Below are 14,984 nucleotides of genomic sequence, written 5' to 3'. Positions count from 1 at the left end.
ACACACACACACACACACACACACACACACACCATCTAATTCATCTAATAGTATTCTAACAGTACACACCATTAATATACATGTAAGCAAGCAATGAGTAGCCTTCGGTAGTGTCTACTTACAGCAATCTGAAATCTGATTCCATTTCCAAATAACTGTTATTGTTTTCAAATACTAAAAACATTAAAATAACCAGATACCTCTTCCATGAAGCTGTCTTTCTTCTCAAGCATTTCTCGTAAAGTCTGGAGAATTTTAATGCACAGTTTCTCTTCTTTCTCCATCAGTTTCTTTGTATGATTGATCAACCTTCAGAAGGCAAAACATTCATCTTTTAAAAGGCCTCTGATTTCTCTTCAAGCTACATATAAATATACACTATAGAAAAATATGAGACAATATTGAAGAAGAAATACACACGATAATGTGTTTCCAAAAGTTTCCTTTGTATTTTAAATCTCAGCGTTTCTTAAAACAGTCAACTCATTATTTTGGAGTGTGTGTGTGTGTGTGTGCGTGCACGCATGCGTGTGTGTGTGTGTGTGTGTATACTGGTCCTGAGGCTTGAACTCTGGGCCTGAGGACTGGTCCTGAGCTTTTGTGCTCAAGCTAGTGCTCTACTACGTGAGTCACAGCTCCACTTCTGGCTTTTGTGATAGTTAACTGGAGATAAGAGTCTCATAGGCTTTACTACCTAGGATGGCTTCGAACCATGATCCTCAGATCTCAGCCTCCTGAGTAGCTAGAAGTCCTGTGACTTGAACTCAGGACCTCATGTTGTAGCATGGCTATTTCACTCGAGGCTGGTGCTCTACCACTTGAACCACACCCCTTGCTTCCAGCTTTTTGCTGGTTCATTGGAGGTAAGATATCGACTTTTCTGCCCAGGATGGCTTCTAAATGAGATCCTTGTATCTCAGCCTCTTGAATAGCTGGGATTACAGGCGTTAGCCAGCAGAGCCTGGGCGGAACCATCTCTTCCTTGCATCTAGAAAGGAATCACGACCCAGCAGCCAGCACACTGCACTTCAGTGAACCAGGATCCATGCACCCGCAGTGAGTCTCAAACCACCGCCTTGCTCAGGAGGCGCATCTGTGCAAGACTCCAGGCGGCCCTGCCGCGGCGCCCCAGCCAGCTTACTTGGACATGAAGGCCCCGCAGCGGATCCGGGCATCACTCCCCTCCGGAAAGAGCAGCTCGGGACTGTACAGCACGTCTACCAGCACAGAGAACTCGGCCTGCATCATGGGGCTGAGCTGCTGCTCCAGCGAGGCCACCACATCCTGCAACAAACAAATCACACCTGAGCACGGGAAAGGTCCAGAGCCGCCGGCCCGAAGCGCACCGACTGACCAGAGGGGGGGCTTTATCTTGATCTTCCCCAGCATCCTGAATCAACCGGTCCTACCATGGCCTGATTTCATGCATGGCACTGTTTAACAGGCCTAATTTCATGTATAATTCTGTTTATCACAGCCTGATTTTGTATATGATACTGCATTCTGTTTGTTTTGTCAGCCGTGGGGCTTGCACTCAGGGCCGGGGCGCTGTCCCTGAGCTCTTTTGCTCAAGGCTGGTGCTCTACCACTTGAGCCGCATCGTCACTTCCGTTTCCTGGTAGGTCACTGGAGATCAGAGTCTCACAGGTTTTCCTGCCCACAAAGGCCATGGACCAGGATCCTCAGACCCCAGCCTCCTGAGTAGCTAGGATGACAGGCGTGAGTCACGGGCACCTGGCTGTAACGCTATTTAACATAGCCTGATTTCATGAATACACGCTTTAAGTGTCATGTATACTACTGTTTAATGTAGTCTGATTTCATGTAAAATACATACATATATATATCACATATATGTGTGTTAACATATATGTCACGTATGTCTCATATCATATGTGTCATATATCATAGATATCACATAGAAACCAGGGTAACCATATGATTTCTATTTTAAAATGTCTTACAGCTGGGCACCAGTGGCTCACCCTGTCATCTTAGCTACTCGGGAGGCTGAGATCTGAGGACCATGGTTAAAAGCCAGCCCAGGCTTAATTCACTAAAACCACTCTGCAGAATTCAAGAATTATAATGGACACATGACACATGGGAATCAACGGGAGAAGCATGCGGGGAACCACTGAAACCCTATTTCACACGGCAATGTGCTCATTTCTCATGACTGACACCGAACAAACCATCCACTCCAGTGGAAATCCGCCACGGACAAATCCTCTGGCGCATACTCATCCCGTAAGGTAGATCCGCTGTGGTATTCCGATCACGCTCACCCACAGGATCTACCGGCCCAACCATTCTGCAGCCTCTTCCACCCTCTCCCGGGCACAAAGCCGTCCAATATTGTTTCTGAGTCAAGTCGTGGGGTAGAAGTTGGCGGCTGAAGGCTGGTGGGGGCTGTGATTGGTCACTGAATGATTACAGGCCATATTCCTGACCAATGGGACAGCAGGTGGAGTCTGCTGAGTAGGAATGTGTAGGATGCAGGGGGTTCATTCAGAACCATCCACCATCCTCAAGGCATGTCGACCACAGGACCCAGAGACAGCCCTCCTGTGACTGCAAAGACCAGCCTGACACAGAAAGCCAAGAGACACTTGGCTTTAGGGCTCTTGCTTATCAAGATGGACTGACCAACTCAGACACAATATTGGCGTTCGGTTTTCATTTTTTTTCTTGTGACAATCCAGGTGCACAGAGCCTGGACGCTGTCCCTCAACGTGTTTGCTGAAGGTTGGCGCTCTACCACTTGAACCACACTTCCACTTCTGGTTTTTTCTGCTTATGTGGTGCTGAGGAATCGAACCCAGGGCCTCATGCATGCAAGGCAAGCATCTACCACTGAATCATCTTCCCAGCCCCTCCCTTTGCATTTTTAAATTATATGAAGAGACAGTTAACAGTCTACCACATTAAGCAACAGTCGACTCACTGCCAGCTACAGAAGATCTTGTTCAGTGGGAATCTGCTTCATGTTAGCTACAGAAGCTCAGAGGGGCTCTAACTTTCTGAGCTAACCTGTAGTGCTACTGTCTCTCCTTCTCAGCAGAAATGATCATTTATTGTTCAACTTTTTTTTTTTGCATTGATGGATTTTTGTGCCATTACTGGGGCTTGAACTTAGGGCCTGGGCTCTGTCCCTTAGCCTTCCCTCCCTCGCCCCTCTACCACTTGAGACACACCTGTTTCCAGTTTCTGTGCTGGTTAATTAGAGTTAAGCGTCTCAAGGACTTTCCTGCCGAGGTGGGTTACATCTTGAGCCTCACATCTTAGTCCCCTGAACAGCTGGGATTACAGGCGAGCGTCTCAGTGCCCACGCCTGAGTCTTTTATTTGCATGACACATATTTTAAACGTTGTAAGGGGAGAACAGTTCCGTCGCTTATCTGTACCTGCAGCTTTTCAATAATATTTCTGTAATCCCAGGCAGGCCCTCCAAGAGCCTCCTTAAACCGGGGCCCGGAGCGGGCTGAGAGCCGCCAGCCGATGGCCGCTCTCTGCACCATGCTGGAGTGGCTCTTCATGAACAGCGTGTTCACCTGGCTGTCCAGATCCACCGGGATGGCGATCCCACGATTCTTGGCTGGAGGAAGGAAATAAAAAGGGTGACCCATTTCCCTTTCAACTTTACTGAAGAGCTTCTTAGATATAACGCAAACAGTCCTAGAAACATAGGTTCAATGAAATGGAGTGTGTGGGGAAGGGGCAATCAGATCATTACGCTTTGCCCTTCAATTGTTTCATCTTAACCCAACAGAGCTTTTTTGTTTGTTTGGTTTGGCTTTTGATTTTGGACCAGTACTGGGGCTTGAACTCAGAGCCTGTATGAGGTTGGCACTCTACTAATTGAGCCATGGCTCCGTTCTGCTATTTTGCTGGTTAACTGGAGATCAGAGTCTCATGGACTTTCCTGTCCAGGCTGGCTTCGAACAGTGATCCTCAAATTTCAGCCTCCTGAGTAGCTGGATGACAGGGGTGAGCCACAGAAGCCTGGCTTCCAACATTTTCATTCTCAAAGTTTTTCTGTTCTTTAGATAAATAAATGAAAATGGGTGAATTAAACATTCAAGAACATATTTGATTTCTCCAAACATGTCATACAGCATCGATGCCAAAAAACACTGGGCAATAAACATGCAAATTTTTTTCAATGGCAAAGTAGGAGAACAGGCAGGTACGTCATGGTAAAATCTGCCAATCTCTTCATTAATTTAGTCAGAGTGCATGTTCACATGAGTGCACACAAATGGCCTGTGATAAGAGATCTAAGAATACAAATGTAAAAGTTAAAGTAGGAGCCAGGCCTTGGTGGCTCACGCCTGCAATCCTAGCTACCCAGGAGGCTGAGATCTGAGGATCGGTTCGAAGCCAGCCCAGATCAGAAATCTGTTAGATGTTTATCTTCAATTAACCACCAAAAAGCCAGAAGTGGAGCTGTGGCTCAAAGTGGTAGAGCATCAACCTTGAGCACAAAAGCTCAAGGACAGCGCCCAGGCCCAGAGGTCAAGACCCAGGACTGGCATAAAAAAAATAAAAATCGAAGTGTGTAAGACAGCGCCTTGGAAGAGAACATGTATGACTCTTCATAAGATCCACTGAAATTCACACTGGAACAGATTTTTATTACAGTAACACTGGGAAATCAGAATGCTTGGCATAATGAAAACAGAAAGGGCCAGGCACCAGCGGCTCACACCTGCAATCCTAGCTACTCAGGAGGCTGAGATCTGAGGCCTGAGGTTCAAAACCAGCCCAGGCAGGAGAGTCCATCAGCTCTCTAATGAAGCACCAGGACACCAGGAGTAGAGCCGTGACGCAGAGTGAAAAAACTCAAGGACAGCGCCCAGGCACAGAGTTCCAGCCCCATGACCAACAAAAGAAAGAATGAAAGAGAGAGAGAGAGAGAGAGAGAGGGAGGGAAAAGAGAGAGAGAGGAGAAGGGAGGGAGGGAGGGAGGGAGGGAGGGAGGATGGATGGATGCAGGTATGACTGGTCCAGCAAAGCCAAGGGCCCAGCTCTTCCTGGCCCCAGCCCACCCATTACACCCAGCCTCCGGGCAGCTGGGGAAGGAATTCCACAAGGCCAGGCCCTCCTCCTTCCATCACATCCGCAGAGCCGCCGGCAGATTCTACCACAGCATCGTGCAAAGGAAACACAGAAACAGCCCCTCAGAAGAGTAGAAAATGCCAGATGAAGGTGTTCACACCTGACCAAGAAGCAGAAGAGAGCTTGGAGAACCCTAGAGAGCTTGACCCAGAGCAGGAGGAGGGAGAGAGAGGAAAACACTGAAGACTACAGCCCCTGAGCAAAGCTCCCCAAAGCTCCAAATCGCAGTGGGGACACACATCAGCCCTCGCTGCACCCCACCTTCCCAGAACGCCCTGAGCACGAATGCAGGACCGAGGACCACAAGGAGAGCGGCGGGAGTTATACTCTCCAGGGAGGGAGGGGGCATGTCTCCCCTGACTGAGGGGGCCGTGGCCTCTGTGCATCACCGTTATCATAACAGGAGAGTTTACCAAAAAGAACCCAACCCGGGTGAAGCACACTGGACTCACGGAAGAGAAAAAAAGTAACCTGGAACGATTCGAGTGATTTCCCTCAGAGAATCCGAGTATCCGCTGCATCCAAGCACGCACGTGCACACATGCACACACACATGCACACACACACACATACACATGCGCACACGCACGCACATGCACACACATGCACACGCGCACACACATGCGTGCACACACGCATGCACACACACATGCGCACACACACATGCACACGCATACACCAGCGAGTACAAGTGTAACTCAAGCAGCAAAGCGCCAGCCTTGAGTGAAAGAAAAAAAAATTAAGAGCATGAGGCCCTGAATTCAAGCCCAGCACACACAGAGACACAAAAGAATAGTAAGCGGCAGTTCGAAACTAGCCAAGGCAGGAAAGTCTATGACTCTTCAATAAACTACTCAGAAAAAGCCAGAAATGGTGCTGTGGTTCAAGTGGTAGAGTGCTAAGCCTTAAGCACAAAAAGGCTCAAGGACAGGGCCCAGACCCTGACTTCAAGCCCCAGGACCAGCAAATAATAATAATAATACTAGAAAAATTACAAAAAAGACACCGTGAAATTGAAACATGACTCCACAAATAAGCACTTCAAAAGTCAGCTGAAACTTTTTTAAAAAAGGGATAGTGATGAAATTGGTAATCTGCAAAGAGAAAGCCAAGGAGAATACTAGAACAAAAAGCATACAAGAAGAAAAGAAGAAACAGAAGCCAGGCACCCGTGGCCCACGCCCACCCCAGCGACCCAGGAGGCTGAGATCTGAGGATCAGGGTTCAAGGCCAGCCCTGGCACAAAAGTCTGTGAGACTCTGATCTCCAAGGAACCACCCAAAAAACAGAAGTGGCGCTGTGGCTCAAAGTGGTAGAGCGCCAGCCTTGAGCTGAAGAGCTGAGGGACAGCGCCCAGGCCCTGAGTTCAGTGCTCTACCGCGTGAGCCACAGCGCCACTTCCAGAATGTGACAGAGGATTTCAAATGTCATCAGAACCTCTCCCTAATTCTTGATCCACCCAATACTGCGTATCGTGTGCGAGTATCTAATTAGCTGAAGCCGTGGGTTCAGCGACTGGTGCCCGAGGGGCGGGAGAATGTCAGCCATGCTGCCGGGGAGCGAGGAGACGCAGCCCTGTGGAAACCAGCTAGAAAACGTGGTGGAGTGTGAGCTCTGGGGTGACCGCTCTGTGGTGCCAGGGAGCCCCATGAAAGGGAGACGCCGTGGGCACAGTCGGACGCTTTCTGTGTCGAGAACACACTCTGTTGAAGTGCTGGCGTTTTGAAATGGAAAAGCAGCAACGCTACGAAATGCATGTTCCCCGTTTGCTACTATTTAGGAATGGGCCGTTTACCCTCAAATTGAACAGGGTTACGAGAGACTCACTGTAAAAGCCATGCCCTGGTGCGCACGCCCGTAGTCCCAGCTACTCAGAGGCTGAGGGCTGAGGATCGTGCTTCGCAGCCAGCCTGGGCAACCAAGCGCACAGGACTCTTATTTTCAATGAAGCAGCAAAAAGCTAAAAGGAGCAGCAGCCCTGCATGAAAAAGCTAAGAGACAAGCGCCCAGGTCCTGAGTTCAAGCCCCGGCACTGACAATAACAACGAAGAAGGTGCAGGGCAACACTTGACTCACTACTGGGAAACCAACGTCTGGGCGACCCCACAGGCCTTACAGTTAACTGTGCTTCAGCTGCGCCCGCACAAGTCACAACAAATGTGGCGGGGCCTCCCTGGACATGGTGTGGAAAAGGAGCCTGTGGTGGGGGACGGGGGGAACCAAACGGGAAGAAAGCGAGGGCGGGAAGCGGACCCACACCCTGACTTAGGTAACTGCCAGCCCTCTGCACCCCACCTTCATCCTAACAGCAAAACAGAAGCTAAGAAGAGCTTTCAGAAAACCCCACGAATCTGTGGGAATCTCACTTCACTGGGTGCCCGGCCCGGGCCTGGACCAGGGCCTGGGCTGCGGCCGGGCCTTCCGCGCCAGCCTGGGGCTCTGCCTCTTCTGGCTGCCTGGGGCTCTGCCTCTTCTGGCTGCCGGTTAATTAAAGGCAAGGCGGCCGCGGCCCGTTCTGCCTGAGCTGCCTCCGGCTGCGATCCTCAGCAGCAGCCTCCCGAGCAGCCATGGCTGCGAGCAGGGCCCGGCGCCGGCTTCTCTTACGGGATTGCTTTTGGTCAGGCATGAGGTTGAGCTCGGGGCTTGAGCTTTGTGCTCAAGGCCAGCTAGCGCTCTACTACTTTGTGGGAGGATACCACAATGTCTTATCGTGTATACCTGTGTGCCTCTGTGACTCTGTGTGTGTGTGTATGTGTGACTGTGTGTGTGTGACTGTGTGTGTGTGTGTGTGTGTGTGTGACTCTGTGTGTGTGACTCTGTTGTGTGACTGTGTGTGTGACTCTGTATGTGTGTGACTCTGTATGTGTGACTGTGTGTGTGACTCTGTGTGTGACTCTGTGTGTGTGTATGTGTGACTGTGTGTGTGTGCCCATACTGGGGCTTGAACTCAGGGCTCCAGGCTCTCAGCTTGTTCACTGAAAGCTGGCCCTCTACTCGTGCCACCAGCTTTCTGCTGGTTCACTGGAGATCAGAGTCTCAGGGACATTCCTGCCCGGGCTGGCTTCCAACTGTGATCCTCAGGTCTCAGCCTCCTGAGCAGCTGGGTGACAGGCATGAGCCCCCAGTGCCCGGCTTCATATACACATTTACACAGGTCACGGTCTTCGATCACCATTCTCCCTGAGTATCCTTTCCTTCTGCCCTCTCCCTCACATTTGAACCTCCTTTCCTGCATCCAGTCCCCCTTTAAACTCAAGTTCCATCACCACCATCATCATCATCACCATCATCATCATCACCACCATCATCATCATCACCATCATCATCGTCACCATCATCATCACCATCATCACCATCACCATCATCATCATCACCACCATCACCACCATCATCACCACCACCATCATCATCATCACCACCATCATCATCACCATCACCATCATCACCATCATCACCACCACCATCATCATCATCACCACCACCATCATCACCATCACCATCATCACCATCATCACCATCATCATCATCACCATCACCATCATCATCACCATCATCATCACCACCACCATCATCATCACCACCATCATCATCACCACTATCATCATCACCATCATCACCATCACCATCATCACCACCATCATCATCATCACCACCATCATCATCATCACCATCATCATCATCACCATCATCGCCACAATCACCCTATTTTAGGTCTAGGTGCCACAGTCAGCCAGAATGTATAAGGTCAGTGCCATCTAACCAACTCACCCACTTCAGCCAGGGTCCGGATGCAGGACTCCACCAGGGCTTTCTGTGCTGGGCTGGGCCAGGTGCAGTTATAAATCCTGAAAGCAGACTGCAGCAGCTGGATGAAAACTGGCTGGTGTGTCTGCGAAGAGGGGGAGAGCGGCAAACAGTGACTCCAAGCCCCAACGGGGTCGGAAAGGCTCATGGAGGCAAAGCATAGCGCAGCCAGGCACCGGAGCTCACACCTGCCACTCCAGCCACTCAGGAGGGGCAGGTCTAAAGATCACAGTTTGAGGCCAGCCTGGACAGAGAAGTCCATGAGACTCTTACTTCCAATGAGCCAGCAAAAAGCTTGAAGTAGAAACATGGATCCGGAGGGAGCCTGTTAGTCTTGAGCAAAAGAAGCAGGCTTTGCGTTCAAGTCCAGGTACTGATAGAAAACTAACGGCGTGACTGGCTGTGTGTGCGCCTGGGAACTGTACCTAGCCTTTCCGTTCACGGCTGGCGCTCAGCTACCTGAACCACACTTGGACTTCCAGCCTTTTGTTGAATAACTGGAGGTAAGAGTCTCATCAACTTTCCTCTCCTGGGCTGGCTTGGAACCCAGATCCTCAGATCTCAGCCTCCTGCGTGTTCAGGATTACAGGCGTAAACCAATCGTCATCCACAGCTTGTTGCTGATGTTTTTAAGAGAAATTACCAATGAAATTATTACTATTTCAACGCTTGCAGGTGATCAGCACACAACTATGAGAGGTTTCCCTTTGTCTAATGAGGAAAATTAACTGTCTTTTAAAGATGGCCTCTTCTTTATTTAAAGGCTGGTGGCTCACGCCTATAATCCCAGCTAGTCAGGAGGCTGAGATCTGAGGATCGTGGTTCGAACTCAACCCAGGCAGGAAAGTCTGTGAGACTCTTAACTCCAACGAACGACCAAAAACCCAGAAATGGAGCTGCGGCTCAACGTAGTCGAGTGCTGGGCTTGAGTGAAAACGCTCAGGAACAGCACCAGGCCCTGAGCCCAGCCCGACAGCCAATGAAAGGGAAAGGGAGAGGCCATACTCTGAGCCCAGTGCTCGCCGAAATGTCATGTCCCACTGCCAGACGGGCTACCTGCAGGCTGGTGCTGTTGTCGGAGAACGGGGAGCTGAAGAAGCCGCTCACGATGCTCATGACCGACTCGGTGACGCACTTCTCCAGGAAGACGTCAGCGTGCTTCCTGTCTGTGGTGGTGTTGCAGACCTGGAGGGAAAAGAATGCTTGGTCCACTGATCTTCCCACCGGAGCTCAGCCCCGGGGCCTCCCATGGCGGTCCCAGGACCCGCAGCAGTGGGCAGCCGCCCCTCCCCCTCCCTCCCACCCACCCATTTCTTTCTTTCATTCTTTCTCCCTCCCTCCCTTCCTTCTGTTGCTTTCTTTGTCCTAATTCTTTCTCCCTTTTTCTTTCTTCCTCTCATTTTCTTTGTCTTAATTGCTTCCCTCCCTCCCTCCCTTCTTTCCTTCCTTCCTTCCTCTCTCCCCCTTTCTTTTTTAGGGGGGGTTTAGAGTTGTTTTGCCAGTCCTGGGCTCGAACTCAGGGCCTGGGCGCTGTCCCTGAGCTTCTTTTGCTCAAGGCTGGCGCTCTACCACTTGAGCCACAGCGCCACTCCCGGCTTTTTCTGTGTATGTGGTGCTGAGGAATCGAACCCAGGGCTTCATGTGTGCCAGGCAAGCACTCTACCACTGAGACACATTCCCAGCTCCTCCTTTTCTTTCTTTCATTTGTTTCTTTCTCCCTCCCTTCCTTCCTCTGACCTTCTCGTCTTTCTTTTCTTTCCTTCTTCCCTTCCTTCCTTGGTGCCAGCACTGGGATTTGAACTCAGAGCCTTCTCTCGTTTGTTTATCCAGTCAAGGCTGGCTCTCTACCATTTAAACCACACTTCCGCTTCTAACTTTTGCTGATTAATTGGAGATAAAAGAGTCCCTTGGATTTGTCTGATCCAGATGGCTTTGAACTGAGTTCTCAGGCTCCTGAACAGCTGACATCCCTGGCACGAACTGCCAGTGCCAGGTCTGCGTATGCTTCTCAGAGATTCTTCTGGAACGCAGTTTGCCACCCTAAGCAGGGAAGCCCAGGGGACCCTTTCATAGTCACACGGTGGGTTTGAGGGATGGCAATCTAGAGGAAGCTCAGGGAGGGTCTGGGCAGAGACACAGAAAGGAAAGAAGAGGGGACCCGATATGCAGTTCTGATGCGGTGTTGGGTTTACCTCCAACACCTCTAACTGTCACACAGAAAGAAGGGACACACCCTCCCTCCCCGCCCCCCATTTTTTTTGACATTTCAACAAAGAAAGAGTTGGAAAAATGCGGGCATGGAGAGACAGTTTTATGCTGCTCACTGGGCTGAACCTCTGGGAGGAATTTACATTGTTCTTAATAAACTTTCAGTGGACACATAGAAGCCTCCTCAGGAGCCAGACACTGAAGGTACTCCTGTGGAACCGGCAGCTAGCCCTGTGCGTGAGGCTGTGGTTAGAAGGCACTAGTGGGAGACGAGAGTGAAGAGAAACAATCAAACGGGCCCTGCCTGGGGCGGCTCACGCCTGTCGTCCCAGCTACTCAGGAGGCTGAGATCGGAGGATCCCAGTTCAAAGCCAGCCTGGGCAGGAAAGTCTCTGAGACTCTTACCTCCAATGAACCACTCAGAAAAAAGTCTGACATGACCCTGTGTCTCAAGTGGTAGAGAGCTGGCCTTGAGCAAAAAAAAGCTCAGACTCTGAGTTCAAGCCCTGGGACAGGCACTAGGTAAGTAAATACATAAAATCCAGTACCTTCGGTAGCTGGGCCTCCCTGTGGCGCCCAGATTCTCACACCCTCCGCCACCGCCCCATTGGGAACCAGCTTGGCCTCCTTTCCAATTCCTGCTGTTCTCCTAACCCTTCGTAGACAGAATCCTAGCTACAATTCTAGGTACTCAGGAGGGTGAACTCGGAGGACTGAAGTTCAAAGCCAGCCCAGGCAGGAAAGTCCCTGAGACTCTATCTCCAATAAGATAGAAGTGGAGCCGTGGCTCGAGTGGTAGAGCACCAGGGAGAGCAAAAGGGAGAGCTTGAGGCCTTGAGTTCAGGACCCAGTGCCAGCATACAATGATAATAACTATTGCTATTATCATTATTGCTGTCATCGGTATCTGCTGGGATAGCTACTGCATTAGGTATTTTGTTTTTATTAACTCATTAAATCTCACCATCTTATAAAACTCATGAGCAATTTGAGGAATGAAACAGATGGGGTCCAAAGGTGCTGGGCCACCTTGCAGACTTTTACCCCCATGTCTGATCCTGTTTAACAAAAACGCTTTCAGGATACCGTGACTGAACACGGCGCCGGCCCTCACCCGGGCCATGTCCACCAGGAAGCTCTCGAAGAGTTTCCAGATGTGGTTACTCGTGTAGATCTCCTTCATCTCCACCTCTGTGTCCACATAGCAGTGATTCACAAAATTCACATAGGCGATCTTCACCTGCGCGAATGCAAATTCACAAGAGACGTCATTTTCTCGACTGGTCATTGTCAAGTGGCAATGACAAAAGGTGCTTCATTATGGCCCATTCATGTCCACTTCGCAGGGCTGCCACCCTACCGCCTGACCCGTGCCTCCAGCCCCTGTGAGTCTATTTGCTGTCTACTTGGAAAACATTTCCATTTCCCTCAGACCAAGTGAACTGTAGTCGAGCAATGGATTTAACCTTAGGCCCAGGCGTTGGTATAAGAATGAGCACTTGGTTCAAACCAAGCCTATTATCTTTGAAACACTAGAAGTAAAAAACAGAAATGAATAGCAAAAAGTCATGGAAATCATGTCAATGGGTTCATGGAGTCCAAGTTAGAATCCTAAGGGATGGAGAATCAGATTTCACACCTCAGGGATCCCAGGGCCTGAGTGTGCTGTAAAACAACCATTAACGGTGGACGTGGAACTGTGGCTCACACGGGAGAGTGCCAGCCTTGAGTAAAAAAGCGAAGGACAGCGCTCAGACCTGAGTTCAAACTCCAGTACTGATGCGAAAAAAGAAAAAACTAACAATAACATCAAGAGGGGGCCTGTGTCCATAATGGCTATGGGGTAGAGAGACATCTGAGCCAGTCCGCTTCCGATCACCATGCTCAGAGGTTTACATATCGCTCTCTGTATATTTCTATCTATCTATCCATCTATCTATCCATCTATATTCATTTATATCTATCCATTTATCTATCCATCTATCATTAGGCATCATCATCCATCCAACCATGATCCATCATCAAGAGGGGGCCCGTGTCCATCTATCTGTTCATCTATCACCCATCTATCATCCATCTCTCTGTCCATCTGTCCATTTATCATCCATCTATCTTTCTATCCATTTATGTATCTATCCATCTATCATCCATCTATCTGCCTATCATCCCAATCCATCCATCATCCACCCATCTGTCTATTATACATCTTTCTATCTGTCCATCTGTTTATCATATGTCCATCTGCCCATCTATCATTCATCTATCTGTCCATCTGTCCATCTATCAACCATCTGTCTACCCATCCGTCCATCATTATCTATCAGTCTGTTTGTCCATCTATCGGTGTCTATCTGACTATTACCCATCTATCTGTCCATCTATCTATCATCTATCTGCTATGTACCTATCTATGCTCAGTGTTTACTATATACCAAAGACTCTCTGCAATTTAAATGTCTTATATGACAAATAATTTTGAACCCCCCAAAAGTCCTACCAGGCACACGTTACATTTCAGTATAAAATTATGGAAACTGAAGACTGGAAAAGTATCTACTTGAACAAGTCACAAGATTAGGACATCACGGATCTGAGCTTCTGACTCATTCTTTTTTTCCATCGGCAACCTATTTATTTAGTGTCAGCTCTTGCTTGGACAACACAAAAAATTAACAGAAATACACTACAGTCTTGGGAGAAAGTATGAGAGCTAAGACATCTGTTAACTAATAAAATCCAAATGTTGCCAGGCATCCGGGGTTCACTCCTGTAATCCCAGCTGCTCAGGAAGCTGAAGTCTGAAAATCACAGTTTGGAGCCAGCCCAGGCAGGAAAGTTCATGACACACTGATCTCCAATTAACCAGTAAAAAGCCAGAAGTGAAGCTGTGGCCCAAGTGGTAGTGTGCCAGCATTGAACAAAAAATGGTGAGGGACGGTGCCCAGGCCCTGAGTGTCAACACCACCACATAAATACACAAACACATGTGTATTTGTACCCATACGTTATATATATACAGATACATCAGACATATGCAGGTGTGCACGCATACAAGTATGCATGCGTGTGCATGCATTCGTGTGTACATGCATACAAATACATCTGTGTATACATGTGTATGTGCACATAAGTATACACGTGTACACATACATGTGTGTGCATGTGTGCATGTGTGTGCACGTGCATGCATGTGCACAGGTGTGTGTGTGCATGGACACACACAGGTGCAGTGCGTGCATGCATGTCTATATTCATGCATGTGTATGTATGCACACACATGTATAAGTGTACATGTGAAGGTTTATGTTGTCTGTATGTAAATAGATGCATAGCAGCGTTTATAGACGTGTGTAATTATCTGAGTGTAGGCGTGCGCGCGTCATTTCTGCACACGTGTGTGTGCACGTGCATCTATGTGGGCAGGTGTGCATGTGTGCGCACGGATACGCGCAGGTGCAGCGCGCACACATGCCTTGCACGCGGGTGTGAGTACGTACGTAGGTGACGTCTGTGTGTAAACATGCGCGTGGCACACACGTGTATAGATGCGTGTGCACGCGCATCATTCACATATACATGTGTGTAGGTTACATGGATAATCGACGTGTGGCCGCAGGCGCAGGCGCACGACACACTGCGTATGGCGCAGGCGCAGGTGCACGACAAACTGCGTATGGCGCAGGTGCGGCAGGTCCCAGGCAAACCTCCCAGATGCACACGGCGCAGGCGCAGGCGCCCGGCACAGGCACGCAGCTCACCTCCTGGATGCGCAGGCGCAGGCACACGCCGCAGGACGCAGGCGCTGCGGATGCCGGGCTCACCTCGCGGGTGTGCACGGCACAGGCGCAGGCA

At 49.6% G+C, this 14,984-nt stretch overlaps 1 protein-coding gene across 2 annotated transcripts in view; it reads right to left on the bottom strand.

The window, feature by feature from the left end:
- Positions 1 to 14,984, bottom strand: part of Itpr2 (inositol 1,4,5-trisphosphate receptor, type 2) — a 153,343-nt gene that overhangs the window by 54,010 nt on the left and 84,349 nt on the right. For both annotated transcript variants that reach the window (XM_013036243.1, XM_013036244.1), the window contains 6 exons: positions 12,247 to 12,372; positions 9,981 to 10,109; positions 8,889 to 9,009; positions 3,407 to 3,597; positions 1,142 to 1,284; positions 201 to 309 (listed from right to left, as the gene is read on the bottom strand). In XM_013036243.1, coding sequence (XP_012891697.1) covers positions 201 to 309; positions 1,142 to 1,284; positions 3,407 to 3,597; positions 8,889 to 9,009; positions 9,981 to 10,109; positions 12,247 to 12,372 — 819 coding nt within the window. The remainder of the gene's footprint in view (positions 1 to 200; positions 310 to 1,141; positions 1,285 to 3,406; positions 3,598 to 8,888; positions 9,010 to 9,980; positions 10,110 to 12,246; positions 12,373 to 14,984) is intronic.

This window comes from Dipodomys ordii, unplaced genomic scaffold (genome assembly GCF_000151885.1).
Source record: "Dipodomys ordii isolate 6190 unplaced genomic scaffold, Dord_2.0 Scaffold266, whole genome shotgun sequence".
NCBI lineage: Eukaryota > Metazoa > Chordata > Mammalia > Rodentia > Heteromyidae > Dipodomys > Dipodomys ordii.
Note: the sequence above shows the minus strand (reverse complement) of the source record. Positions and strands in the feature narration are given on the sequence as shown.